The 13,900-nt window shown below is 38.1% G+C and overlaps 1 protein-coding gene and 1 long non-coding RNA gene across 2 annotated transcripts in view; one reads left to right on the top strand and one right to left on the bottom strand.

The window, feature by feature from the left end:
- col2a1b (collagen, type II, alpha 1b) overlaps positions 1–13,900 on the top strand; it is a 53,776-nt gene that overhangs the window by 20,789 nt on the left and 19,087 nt on the right. Inside the window, exons 19-31 of the mRNA XM_023284699.3 lie at positions 4,225–4,323; positions 4,630–4,674; positions 5,169–5,267; positions 5,497–5,550; positions 5,825–5,932; positions 6,070–6,123; positions 7,910–8,008; positions 10,071–10,124; positions 11,311–11,409; positions 11,732–11,785; positions 12,166–12,219; positions 12,638–12,691; positions 13,276–13,329. Of these exons, the coding sequence (XP_023140467.2) occupies positions 4,225–4,323; positions 4,630–4,674; positions 5,169–5,267; positions 5,497–5,550; positions 5,825–5,932; positions 6,070–6,123; positions 7,910–8,008; positions 10,071–10,124; positions 11,311–11,409; positions 11,732–11,785; positions 12,166–12,219; positions 12,638–12,691; positions 13,276–13,329 (927 nt within the window). The remainder of the gene's footprint in view (positions 1–4,224; positions 4,324–4,629; positions 4,675–5,168; positions 5,268–5,496; positions 5,551–5,824; positions 5,933–6,069; positions 6,124–7,909; positions 8,009–10,070; positions 10,125–11,310; positions 11,410–11,731; positions 11,786–12,165; positions 12,220–12,637; positions 12,692–13,275; positions 13,330–13,900) is intronic.
- Positions 7,283–10,082, bottom strand: LOC129349019 (uncharacterized). The gene is made up of 2 exons (XR_008601813.1): positions 8,596–10,082; positions 7,283–8,040 (listed from the first exon to the last, which is right to left on the bottom strand). It is a non-coding gene; the product is annotated as an uncharacterized LOC129349019 (long non-coding RNA).

Raw genomic sequence — 13,900 nt, 5'->3', positions numbered from 1 at the left:
CTGTGAGTATCAGTATTTCACTACTACTTAAATAATCAGCATCATGGCATGCAAATAAACAAAAGACTACAAAAAAATGAATTCACTATTACATTAATGCTAATACACGTAGGAGAGAGGACGTCCTGGACCCAGTGGAGCTGCTGTAGGTTCCACCTTTCACTCTAAATACCGTTATTGGACACAAATTTAACATGTAATCCATAACAGATGGTTTGGATGGTGACCCTTTCTTTTGAGTATCTATTTAAGAATAAGCTACCATGCTATTTATTGATAGGTGTTGCCTTAAATGCACCAAACAGGGCAATTAGGACAATGACTGCATAATATTTTGTGTTTTATTTATTATGTCCCTGTACGGTTTGCTGATTTCTCTATTGTCGTTCAGTCTTTGCTCATAATGTATTGCTCACTCTGTTCAGGGAGCACGTGGAAATGACGGTTTGCCCGGCCCTGCTGGTCCCCCAGTAAGTGGACATTTAAATATTATGTAATTCACTTTCATCTTATTTTTATTGTCATTATTTGCATTCAAATCTCACCCTCTCTACACACACCCCTCTTCAGTATGATATTAGTGTCTGAACCTCCACACCTGGATGTGTCAGTGATTAATAGTTGAGCTGACAGACTGTGTTTTCTTCAATGTAGGGCCCCATTGGTCCCTCTGGAGCTCCAGGCTTCCCCGGCTCTCCTGGTGCAAAGGTGAGTCAAAAGTTCACCTAAATAGTCCCTGGACCCCTTCTTCATTTTCATCTTTGTTGTGACTTTTCTATGTCTCTTTATCTTTCTTTGTATGAGAAAATTAGCCAGCAGAGATAAACTTCCAGTCAGTTATTTTGGATTTTCTCTTTACAAAAATAGAATCACCATTTGTATGTAGTTGGAATAAGGTTTTCTTCAATCAAATCACAAAGTTCATATCTCAGAAAACGGCAGCACCCAGCTCAGGGAGGATTTTTGCAGGGACAAGATGTTTCAGTGAAATTGGAGAAATCTGCCCTGCATTGAAAAGTGCTTTGAGCTCCCATCTGTGTGGAAAAATAGTGAGGAGGGGAGTTTGAAAGTGTTATTCTCCTTCCTTACTGTCTTTCTTCTTCTTCTTTTCCCCTTGCTGCTTTGCATCTGATTTATTCCTCCTGTATGGCAGACAGGCTCGACTCTGTGCTCGAGGGTCCTGTGCTGGTGGTTTGCTTTCTTCTTCAAGTCCCCTGATTGTCTGCGAAATCTTATAGGGATTACAAATGGAGTATCTCTTTACAAAATCCAGGAGTGTCCCATGAAAAAGTCAAGGCAATGTAGGTTCACGATGGGAAAATGTGTGTTTATACATGTTGTGAAGTCACATTCAAGCACAGTATAGAATTCCTCTGTGTGAGTGTGTGTTTTTATGTGACTTTATAGTATACCAAAGACATCCCATGGTGTGAGACGTTAAAAATCTCATACTACGCTTTTCTGCTGCAGCTTCAGGAAGCTTTTCACTTTGAGTTTGGATCAGACCTGACTGTTAACTCCCTGAGTGTTCATGAAATGCAACCTCTTATTTTTTTCCACTGGCGCCTTACAAGCACAGCTTTGCACAGTTAAAAGGACCCAAGACTAACACAATAAAAACCTACCAAGACAGAAACAACACAGTTATCTGAACCTCGACTAAATAAACTGTGCACTTGACATCAAGTAATGTAAGTGGGACAGATTTTTCTAAGCTCTAGCCGTCGCTGACAGTGAATATTTTTCCCCTGAAATAAAATAACAAAAAAAAACAAAAACTGGCAGATATTCCGCCTTTTGTCCCAGTTTTCACTCTAGTTTCAGAGCCAATAAAAAACTGGCAATAGGCTTACCAAGATAAAAAAAAATAAAAAATCCATCTACAGTACTACATCACTATTTTTGAAAACACTTACAAACCCTATTATGTCATTGTATTTTGTGGACAAAGTTTACAAAGCTGCAGCAGTAGTAAAGGAATTCCATTCATCACTATGACGCTGCAAATCACCAGTGTGGTAAAATCTCTGGCTTGTGTCCAAAGGAGGTAGTGGTTCAGAATACTGACCCGAGTTCCAGGATTTAATCAGAAGATTTGCAAAATATTCTGCACTTTGCTTGGGATAACCCGTCTTGGCGAGACACTGAAGATAGCAAACTGATTATTTTGTCCATCTACATGCGACTAATTATAAGCATTCTGATGCATTTTACATTGATGTACCACAGAGATGTGTTTCAGACTAAACAGTAAGCAGTGTAAGTGTTCATTTGAATAGTCTATCTCACTCTGCAGAGTTGATATATTTTGCTCTTCAGATATATTTGAAATGTATTTTACTTTTCCCTAACAGGCTAAGAAAAATGAGATATGCAGCACATAGCTATTTATTTCGAAGAAGAATTTATGACTCTGTACTCTGCAGTCAAGCATTGATTAGCAGCAGATGGCAGTACATAAGGTATAAACCTATAGTTGGCAATGAGTGCAGCTGCAGTAGAAAGTATAAAACAGGAGCTCAGCACTTAAGATATAATGGTGTTATGAAGAATATAAGGCAAGCCTTCGCATAAATCACCTACTCTGAGTTGAAACAACTAAATATTAATAATAAGCTCTGTGTTATGTGTGTGTGAAAAATCAATGTGTGGCTCAATATTGTCTAACAAAAGCCCTGAGTTTCCCACGAAGCCACTATTACAAGGGAAAGGCTAATATTCAGAATTATGTACTTATAGTTTCCAATGAGACAATATTGTTACATCACATTCAAAACAACAGCAACACACCACTGGGAAACATGCCTGAATCTACCTCATGCTGTGAGTATCAGTATTTCACTACTACTTAAATAATCAGCATCATGGCATGCAAATAAACAAAAGACTACAAAAAAATGAATTCACTATTACATTAATGCTAATACACGTAGATTATCATTCAGCGTCTTTGAGCTTTTGGAAAAGCGCTTTATAAATAAAATTTATTATTATTATTATTATTCATACCCAGCAACAGCAGCTATATTGGCAAGCACCATATACCTTCACAAAACGATGTCATGGCTCTTGACATATTTCCACATTAATATATAATGTATCTGATTCATTTGTAATTCCTAGAAAATAGCAGTATTTTTTCTTTAGTTGAGCAATATTAATTTCTCACTTCTGAGATTAGTATTACACCTTATTAATTAATGGAAGAGCTAGCATGTTAAAGTTAGTTACTCCTACGCTGCTCTTATTGTTGTGATTTACATATTTACAATATAGACAGTTTATACATATTACTACATATAATTAGTCATAGATAATACTCTATTTTTAAACAGGAAAAGGTTTTTCAGGAACAAAGACTTTCTCTGTTTATACTCTCTTGATTCCACATCATTGCAGCTATATTTGCCTTTATGTGAGTGCATCTCTTTCATGCTTTCTGTCTGTTTTATCGATGCTACCACGTGACTTCCTCCACCACATTTCATATAGTTTTTACAGTCTAAAAGTTTGTTAGCTGCTTTCTCTTAGCTGAAAGTATGGTTAGCAAGACTGAGCTTGAAAAGTTTAAGTTTGTAGTTGTAAATCAGTTTTTCAAACCTGCACAAGAATTTTAAGTTTGTTCGGAAAGCAAAACAAAAAAGCACTTACCTTTTCTGTCTTTGAGTAAACTCAACACTGATTTAATTTCCTCAGATTTTATTCATATAGCCTCTTTTTTTTCTACTCATGCACACATTTGAATTTCTCATGCGCTTTTATTTTACAGGTTTTCAATGGCTTATTTACAACTACAAATACTGGAATTATTTGTGAACTAATTTCAAGCTTATTTTTGAGCAAAATGCATCACTCAGAGTACACATTTGCAATGCCTTAGTGCGTTTTGACTTGATAATTTTGTGACTAAACAGATAAACCCTCTGATCTGTTGAATGTTTGAGAGCATTAATTAATTAAATTATTGATTAGTGATAAAAACAAATATATACATTGTGGTAAATGTCTCATCTGCTTAATATGTGAGCACATGGAGGCCCATTGGCAACATACAGCAGAATTTTTAACAGATGAGGACATTTAACAGCATAAATTTTATTTTTTCTGTAGCTTGTCTGAAGAAGGTGTCCGTTTTATTTTAGGCGATTGTCAGCTATTATATGTACTTAAAGTCTACTTACATATTGATTTAACTTCTCGTCTTTCCTCTGTGCTGCTGATCAGGGAGAAGCTGGACCTACTGGTGCTCGTGGACCCGAGGGAGCTCAGGGACCCCGTGGAGAGTCTGGTACTCCTGGATCATCTGGACCCTCTGGAGCTTCTGTAAGTGAGGATTTAAAGATGACTTTAGCAGAGAAACTATATGTAAACTGTAGCAAACCTTTTCTCTGTATAAAAAATTTGTTGTCATTTGTCTTTTTATCATTACGAATATTATTTTATTTACATTTCTTATATATTCCACTTATCCTATTAACCTTATCCTATTTGTTTAATAAATGAAGACAAGTGCTGTTTTTGACTGAACTATATTTTGATATGGTTGATTAGACCAATAAGACAGAACAATTAATGAATCAGGACCACTTACTGCAGTGTATTTACTATTATTGCCTCTGATGTTTACAGGGAAACCCTGGTACTGATGGTATTCCTGGAGCTAAAGGATCAGCTGTAAGTTTAAAACTGAAATTTGTCTGTATTTCAAACTGCCATCCACCAACTGGATATTTTCCATTTAGACGTTGTACAGTAGAAGCAAAGTTGATGTTTTTTCACAAGCAGTTTCAGAGCCACTTTAGTAGACATAACATACATCTCTAATCAATTTGTTGTTTTAAATACAGAACTCCACACTGTAATTGTATCTGATTAATGAACTTTAACAAATTCATGTGGATTTTTCCACTGTATCTTGAATTCTTTTTAAATGCACAATGCAGGCAGTTTTAGTTGCACTTTGTAGTTGTAGCCACTGTTATTACTGATGTGTCTACTGTGCAGAATTTTAGTTCAGCATCTTTGTGTCTGTGTGCAGCAGCCAAAGAAGAATATTTTTACTGATACATTCGTTATTCACTTACAATAAGATGATTGGTAACTTCCTGCCCTCCATATCTACACCCAGGTAGATCAGTATATGACCAGTCTGCTTTCTATCTCTGTAGGGTGCTCCTGGTATCGCTGGTGCTCCTGGTTTCCCTGGACCTCGTGGGCCTCCTGGGCCTCAGGGAGCAACCGGACCTCTCGGACCTAAAGGAACATCCGTATGTATTCACTGAATTATTCATGATCTGAAAGATAGCCCCTTTAATCGTAGCTGTGTTGCTTGGAAACAGTGTAGATTCATTTTATTCCCAGTTAGTGGCTGATAATTGCTGCTCATTTCATATCGCAAATAATTAAAGAGCACTGGACAAATAATAACAAGATGTTTCTCTCTGTTTGCTCTGCTCCCTCTGTTTTCTATCTGTCTGAATATCTGTTGCTGTTTAGGGAGACCCAGGTATTCCAGGGTTCAAGGGAGAGGCTGGACCCAAAGGAGAAATTGTGAGTTTTGTTGACTTGTCCTTGTTTTTACTGATGTTTCACTAAATTAAAACATTGATACAATACTACATTTAACAAAAAGTTTTTTAAAAAATCTGTAAAAATTATGCTCCTAAATGTTCTTCACATAGATTTAAGAATACAAAACTTTGAAACATAAAGTAATAAATATTCCTCTGTTCTCAAATAAGGTTTCTCATGCTTATTTTTTATATTTGCATAAAATGTTCCTTTTTTCAGCACTAACATGGCCTTTTACCGATGTGTTTTTCAGGGACCTGCTGGTGTTCAGGGAGCTCCTGGCCCACAGGGAGAAGAAGGCAAGCGAGGACCCCGAGGTGAGCCTGGTGCTGCTGGACCACTCGGACCTCCTGGAGAGAGAGTAAGTACCGTCAAATTAGTGGATATCAGGTTATTTTCTAGATCTCTGTATCACCTCAAGTCCCACAGTGGGGTTGAGAGACTTAGATATCATCGCTGTCATTACAGCCATAGCTGAGATTGTGTGTTTCTGTTTAGGGATCTCCTGGTAACCGTGGTTTCCCTGGTCAAGATGGTCTGGCTGGTCCCAAGGTGAGTATGTTCAGTTACACCGAGGCTCCTTTCATTTCTGCTGTAGGAAAAGATACTAAGCTAGGAGAAAAAAAAAGAGCTAAGTAAATATAATCTGCCATGCAGCTGGTGTGTCTGTAATCACAGGTTTATATTTATATGTTTGCTGTATGTTTGTTTTTGTTGCAGTGGGAGGGAGAAAAAAAAAATCACATTTCTGATTTGTCTAATCACGATTCTGCCTGATACTGTAGGAGACATGTTGATTAGAAATTACAAGACTAAATTACAAATAAATTTTACTTAATTTGATCTCAAAAGCTTAACATCCAATTAAATATAAAGCTCTAGTGTCATCACAACTGACAAATCTCTGTTAAGAACTTGACAGGTTTTGTACTGCATGATACAAGCTTTTAGTTTAACTATAATCTGCCCACAAACTGCTCCTTAGTCAAGTGAAAAACGTGTTTGATTCAGAAAACTTTATTTGTCCCCAGCAGGCAAATAAAAAGGCACGTAGAGCAGGCAGTGCAACAATGGCATAATAAAGAAATAGAGATAAATATATATACATAAATCTAGAGCAAGTAATATAAGAATAAAAATAAGAGAGAAAATAAGACAAAAAACACAGCTTAGTAACAAACTATTGCAAATACAAGTGAAAAGTAGGTGCAATATGGCAATGAGGTAGATAATCGTTATTAAAGAAGAAGCATTAGTGACAGCAGCATAGTTATGGAAGACTTTAATGTATTTAATCTCCAGTATTAGTATTTAAAAGAAGGATTTCACAACTGGAAAGCCAGAAGGAGTCACCTGGAAGAGTTCTGATAGATCTTAGTCCAGGCAACATGTAGGGATGTAATATACACTAAAATACACTACACTAAGATGTAGTTACCATTTAATGGCAGCAGATATCCTGTTAGAAACTGGTGAAGTCATTTACAAATACATACATTTTAGATAATGAACATGTAAAATCATTATTGTTTTATTTCATTTTGATTTTCACACCTGAAAAAGGTCTTCAAAGATTTGTTTTCCCCAATATATTGCATTGCTGATGTGGTGAAGAACAGAAAACAGTAAGTTTTAACTAACTGGTTAGAACAGAGATTTACAATTTAGAAAGTACAACATTGATTTAGAGACATGTTAAATGCTTTTAATATTTATTTTTAAAATTATATTTATTTATTATTAAACAAACAAAATGGCAGTTAACAAGATTTTGGCATAAAAGCTTTCACTGAGCATTTTTATTGACTTCGTTGTCCCTGATGACGTTGCTGATAAACACTTTTCCAACCCATTAATTCTTAATAATTCTCAAATCAGGTAAACTCACACAAAGCAGACTACAGATTTTAGAATTATGTGGCCGATGAAGCAAGAATAATTCTCTTCATGTTTCACATGAAACTCGGATCAGCACCAAGCTGATGAGTTAATGAAGGAGATAATTTGTTTTTTGAAAATTCTCAGCACTCCCATTTCCTCTTCTGAATTCTGTAATGCCACTATGTGGCCACAGGATGGCAGCACAGATCTCAAGCCCATCATGCACCACTGACCTACATGCCCCACAATCATCAGCACCAAAATCTCATTTAGCATTATCTTCCCGCAGACACTTTCATTTATACCAAAATGAATCTGTCAGGAGTTAATCTTCACATCTCCAGCTGGTCAATGAAGCTCCTTTACACTATTAAAAGGGAAACTCATTTATCCTTGGGGTCAGCTATTAAGTGACTGACCTACTAACTCCCGTTTTATGGCGTTTCTCTTCACATAGGGAGCCCCCGGTGAGCGTGGACCCTCTGGAGCCAGTGGTCCTAAGGGTGCCAACGGTGACCCCGGCCGTCCTGGAGAGTCTGGTCTGCCTGGTGCCAGAGTAAGTTCAGATGGTGCAGCATCACCTGGAAGCTGGTGATGTGCAGAAATGTGCTTTAGAATGTGTAAAATTACACGTACATACAAGGTAAAACTTCATCCTCACTTTAGAATATTTCACACTGTAATAGAAAATGATAGGTTTATGGTAATATTTAGCAAAATGCTGGTTAAATCTTTATACAGTGTTAATATTGATCATTTCTTTACTGTCCACTGAAGACTAGGAAATCAACTTTTTCTGATCTATGAAGAGTCATTTTCATCTGTGCAAAAATTATTTTATTTACATATTTAGCTTCTGACACTAACAATTTCCTCAGCTCATAGATGAGCAGTAAAAGGAGTCTGTTACCGGTTGGGGGTGTCAGAGAACCCAGGTGCACACACAGATACAGGGAGACAGGAGGAATATTGGGAAGAACTTTATTTAAACTAAACAAGAGCTAAGAAAATACAAAGGGAACCAGGATTGAGGGGGAAACCAAATCTAGCTAAATATAAATATGCAAAACCAAAAAAACCAACTATCAAATCCAAAGGAAAAAACCCAAACACTAACAGCTACACTAAACAAAGAGTACTCACAAACCAGGGGAAAAACAAGAGGGAAGGGACAGGGAAGCAAACTCAGGGAATCCATGGGGGCTGAAGCAGTGGAGAGGTAGCAGGGCTCAGTGGGGAGAACAGGAGCCAAAAGGGGAGCAAAGTCTCTGAAGGGATGTGGTTCTTTATGATCCAGCAGAGAGTGAGTGAAGGAATGAGGTTTAAATAGTGAGCAGGTGAGATTGAGGGCAGGTGAGCTGATTACAGCAACGAGTGTCACCTGCAGTAATCAGCTGAGTGCAGACAGGTGATGCAGGGAGAGAGAGACACAGGGACGAGGGAGAGAAGAGGGAGAGAGATGACAGACAGAGGGAGCCAAAGGGACAGACAGATCAAAACAGAAGACAGATACAGAGAGAACAGGAGGAAGAAGGAGAGACCAGGAGGGAGAATGAAGGAGAGAAACAGGGACTGGAGCAGAGATCATAACAGTCACTATTTATTTGTGATTTTCAATTAATTTCACTCAAAAGAGATTGACTGAATGGTCAGAAATGAATCAGCAGAGGTCAAAATATTGTCAGTTTTAGGCCCTCACAGGGTTCAGCTTAATAAAACACTATAGAACTCTATAAAACTGATTGTTTGTTAGAAGATAACTCCACTAATTTAGCATCACCTTGTGTAACACTGTGGGACTCTTGTTGCAACAAAAGGATTAAAATCGATTCAGCAAAGCAAAGATATTGAACTATATATACACGTCTTCTTCTTGCCACCTACATTACCCACAATGCAGCTCAACCCCCAGCAGTTTGGTTGGAGATTCAGGTGTTTTAAACTAGTACCAACAAACATAGCCTCAAACTGGAACCTCCAGCAGAACTGAGGAGTGGGTTCCAGTGGTCTGGTAAACTAGTTCCTCTGTAAATCCACACTTTCATATTTTTTTCATTTTCAGTCTCACAGTCTTGAGACCCAGCAGATGTTGAATCAAGTGTCATCCCCAGAAGCAGTTTATCAGATTCGGTGCACTTCTATCTGCTGCAAAATGTTTCATACAACTTTCAGCCACATATGAAGTAGTGCTCCCAGGATCTTTAAGAAGACAAAATTGGTGAAGTTGTTCAACTTACAAATGTCTAAATATAAGCTGAGGTCACATTTAGACCTCAAAAGCTCATCCAAGGTCACAGAGGACAATAGTTATGCATGTCATTGTTGTTGTTTGTCTACAGTCGGTGCACAGGAAGTATGATAGAGCACCTGTAGTGAATGGACCCCATTAGCATCAGTAATATTCAGTGCTCTCTCACTCATGTTGCAGTTCTTAGTCATTTCCATCAGTAGGTGTTGAACTGCTGCTTCCTGCACACAGGGCCAATCTGAGGTGTAAATTCAGTTTTACACGTTGCCATATGTTCCCCGTTCCCACCTTTCTTCAGCACACGCCTGCATAGAGAAGTCTGATGACTCACCCACTTTTGCTCTGTTTTTCCGTTCTCCTCCTCTGACAGGGTTTGACTGGACGCCCCGGTGATGCTGGACCTCAAGGAAAAGTTGGACCTTCTGTAAGTGCACTTTTTCAACAGCAATAAAATAGCAGTTTTGTCTTTGTAAATCAATAGAAACAACCTCACAGTATGTACAACCGTGCAGTATTCGGGCCTGTGTGTTGTTGGTTTTTTGTTGTTTTTTTCATATCACATGCCAGAGAGAGATTTGTAATTTTGCCAAATGTTCTCCCATCACGTAATTACTCATAAGTGGTTTCATCAAATTGAATTGCAGGAGATTTATCTGCCCATTATCCAGTTGCCTCATACTGTAGCTTTGATTCAGAGCGCTTTTCCAAACTTCACATGAGGCTCCATTTGAGAGACAGGCTCCTGTTATTTTTTGTTTTTTTTTTTTATCACAGTTAATCCTCAATTGTATACACTTGGTTTTGGCACAGTCCATTTGTTAAGTTAGTTTGAAGCCCTATAGAACAGTATTTATGTCAAAAACCTTTCACCTAATGGACTGTGCTCATCTTGAAAATGATCACCAAGCTGATCATTTAAATAACACAACATTTAAATACTGCATTGCTGTTCATCTGCAAAGTCCATCATGTTTTTAGTAAACTTTGCTGCATAATAGGCACGTTTACATTTTTTCTTTTTTTCATTTCAGCAACACAAACATGTTCATTCTTTAAAAATATGTGGCAAATTTGCTGTTCAGGGACTGTGATTAAAAAATTAGGGTTTAATCACAGATTAAGCAGTGGTGTTATTTTGTGACTGGCTGACTGAGGGACTGCCATATGGACAGACTGATTATGGCGGAGGGATTATTTTGTCTTTTGCTTTCCTTGGTTCACCTGGTTGAGCCCTCGGGGGTTTATTTATTTTGTCATTTATTTATTTAGGAACAGGGTGGAAAAAGTTGAAACACTTTAGCAAAATGAGTTGCAGTTGTGTAACCTTGGGCGATGCTGTGCTTTTTCTTTTTTTTTTTCTTTTTTTTTGTTTGGCTCGCCTTCATTCCAAACCTCCAGACCCACTTGTGACCAGATTGTTACTCTTCTCCATCCCACATGCTCAGTCAAAAATCCTGTCTTCACAATTCTATCATAACATCATTACTTTTCTGTATATTGCTCAGATTATCCAATTAGATTTTTAATTGCTCTGTAAACCATTTTATCATCATTTGTTGCTTGTAATGGCGCTCTGTAAAAATTCAATTGAATTTGCTTTACTTTATTAGGGAGCTGCTGGTGAAGATGGTCGTCCTGGACCTCCTGGGCCTCAGGGAGCTCGTGGACAGCCTGGTGTGATGGGATTCCCTGGACCCAAGGGAGCAACTGTAAGTCACGGTGCTGTCTGAAAATGTGACCACATGAATGAGTAAGAAAGCTGAAGGTGTCTTCTGCACAGCAAGAAAGAGATATTACATTTTACAACCATATGAAATATATTGTCTTGTTTGTCAGTGCTAAAAATAAATCCCCGTATCAAAAATCCACAATATACCTGTTGGGCAACATCTGGAGTGCTGCTGAACAATTTTACGCCATTTGATGAGCACCATCACATGCACGCTCTCGCCTCTCAAAATAGGTACAATACCAGTTGAATGAGCAGTGACATTTTCAGTAACTCTGCTTTTGTATTTCTGTTGTTTTTAGGGTGAAGCTGGAAAGTCTGGTGAGAAAGGACTGGCTGGAGCTCCTGGTCTGAGAGTAAGTTTAGATATTCTGCTTTAAATAACCTCGTAGCATCTTCCAAATGAATTTTTCAAATGCTGTAATAATAAATTGTGCAGCCACCATCACTCCGAATGTTTTCACGATTAGCAGACGTTGCACATTATTAAACACATTACTTCTATACCTTGTGTTCTAATCGAGTATTCTGTAGCTGCCGTGACTCACCTTGATCTACCTTTATTTCTGTCGCTCAGCTTCCGCATGAGAAGCACGTTGAAAGCTCAATTATATCTACCAGATGTCTGTCTACTTAATAGCATCACCTTTGGCTTAACTGTTGATATCAATCTATTTCTCATCCCTCCCTCCTGCCTTCCTCGTCCCTCTCTCGCTTCCTTCCTTCCTCTCCTCAGGGTTTGCCTGGCAAAGATGGAGAAACTGGCCCCGCTGGACCTCCAGGCCCTGCTGTATGTACCTTTATCTCCCCATCCCACTCTATTTAGCTGCAACACTGATATTATCGTTCCCTTTTCTAAGTGTGCACTCAGAAGAAACCCTCAGTATCTCCATTTCCCAGACTGTCTCTACGATAGCTCTGTCTGGGAAAAAAAAAAAAAAGTCCTTCACACAAATGTCTGGACGTTATTAGATGGCATCACTGACTCACAAGTTTGAAGTAAACAAATCAAAGCCTATTTAACCTGAGAAAACTTTGTTAGGTAAAGCTCAGTTATTCCTTTAATGTTTACTGATATAAGAGCCATGTAAATGAAAACTGAAATATATTTCCACACCACTGTAACATGAGTGTTATACGTGAAATTGCTGAACTTTAACTAATGTTAAAATGTGACTGTGAACATGAATTGTGGATGATCTGTTTAGGGCCTTGCTGGAGAGAGAGGAGAGCAAGGTCAGCCTGGTCCCTCTGGCTTTCAGGTGAGTCTCTCTGCTCAAACTTTTACATTAACTGGCCTGATGAAGTCTAAACGTGTGAATGCAGCCTTTCCTATAATTGCGTCTGAAAGTATTTCAGCAGTTGTGTCACCATTTTTACACTGGAACAGTGCGAATAAAAGCTTCAGTCTCAGTTTATATGCGATGCAGAGCAGTGCAAAAATGAGTACAGGCTGATCTTGATTACTCTTCCTGATAACAAGTGAAGAGGATTTTTTTAATGGAATCTATGCGCATGCTGTTACATTTGTAGATGCATGTCCCAGAACATTACTTAGGAGCAAAAGCATGCTACTAAGAGCTTTTTAAGATCAGTTGTTGGTGCTACTTATGTGAAACATGGATGCATTTTATCAGAACAACACATAATGACCTGTATGTAAGGAATGCTATAAATTAGAAATGCATAAATACTTAAGTGTAAGGGTTGTAAGCAACAGATAAATTATTTTGTAATTAAAATTTATGCTTGAAGTCCAGTTAGAAGACTTCAGCTTTCAGCTCGCTACCATCAATGGATAATGTCACCAGCTGACTAATAATGTTATCCTCTCTTCTGTATCCAGGGTCTTCCTGGACCTCCAGGCCCCCCTGGTGAGGGAGGCAAGCCCGGAGACCAGGTTGGTACACTCTTCTGATGAAAACATTGTAAAGCTTATAAGGTCACACAGTCACAGTGGAAATCATAGCAGTATTTTGTCGTTGGCTTGAAGAGAAACATCCTAAAGGTCCCACTGTGATGTGAATTACTGACAGTAGCCAATATGGCTGTTACGTGCACTTTACTCCCAACCGTGACAGCGTTAGTATCTTTCTTTTAAACTGTTTTATCCCAGATCTGTGTCCTAAAATGAATTACACAGTGAATACTGAGGCTACACACACTCTTGTTTAATAAAAGCATCTAACCATGAAAGTGCTGATATTCATTTCTAAAGTTATCAGATTATCAGATTTCTATGTTACCATGAATGGAAAGTGCTGAGATGTTGTTCAGGTTTCTGTTCTCTCTATTCTATATTTTTACCCTTAATGAACTCTGTATACATTTATTAAACATTTAGAATCCACCAAGCTAGAGCGTGACTGAATCTATCTATAGAAATGCAGTGGTTGTTCATCCTTCTAACCCGACATGCCTTGGTTTGTCATTCTGGTCCTGTATGTCTGTTAACATCCGTTTGTTTTTTA

Source organism: Amphiprion ocellaris, chromosome 5 (genome assembly GCF_022539595.1).
Source record: "Amphiprion ocellaris isolate individual 3 ecotype Okinawa chromosome 5, ASM2253959v1, whole genome shotgun sequence".
Lineage (NCBI taxonomy): Eukaryota > Metazoa > Chordata > Actinopteri > Pomacentridae > Amphiprion > Amphiprion ocellaris.
Note: the sequence above shows the minus strand (reverse complement) of the source record. Positions and strands in the feature narration are given on the sequence as shown.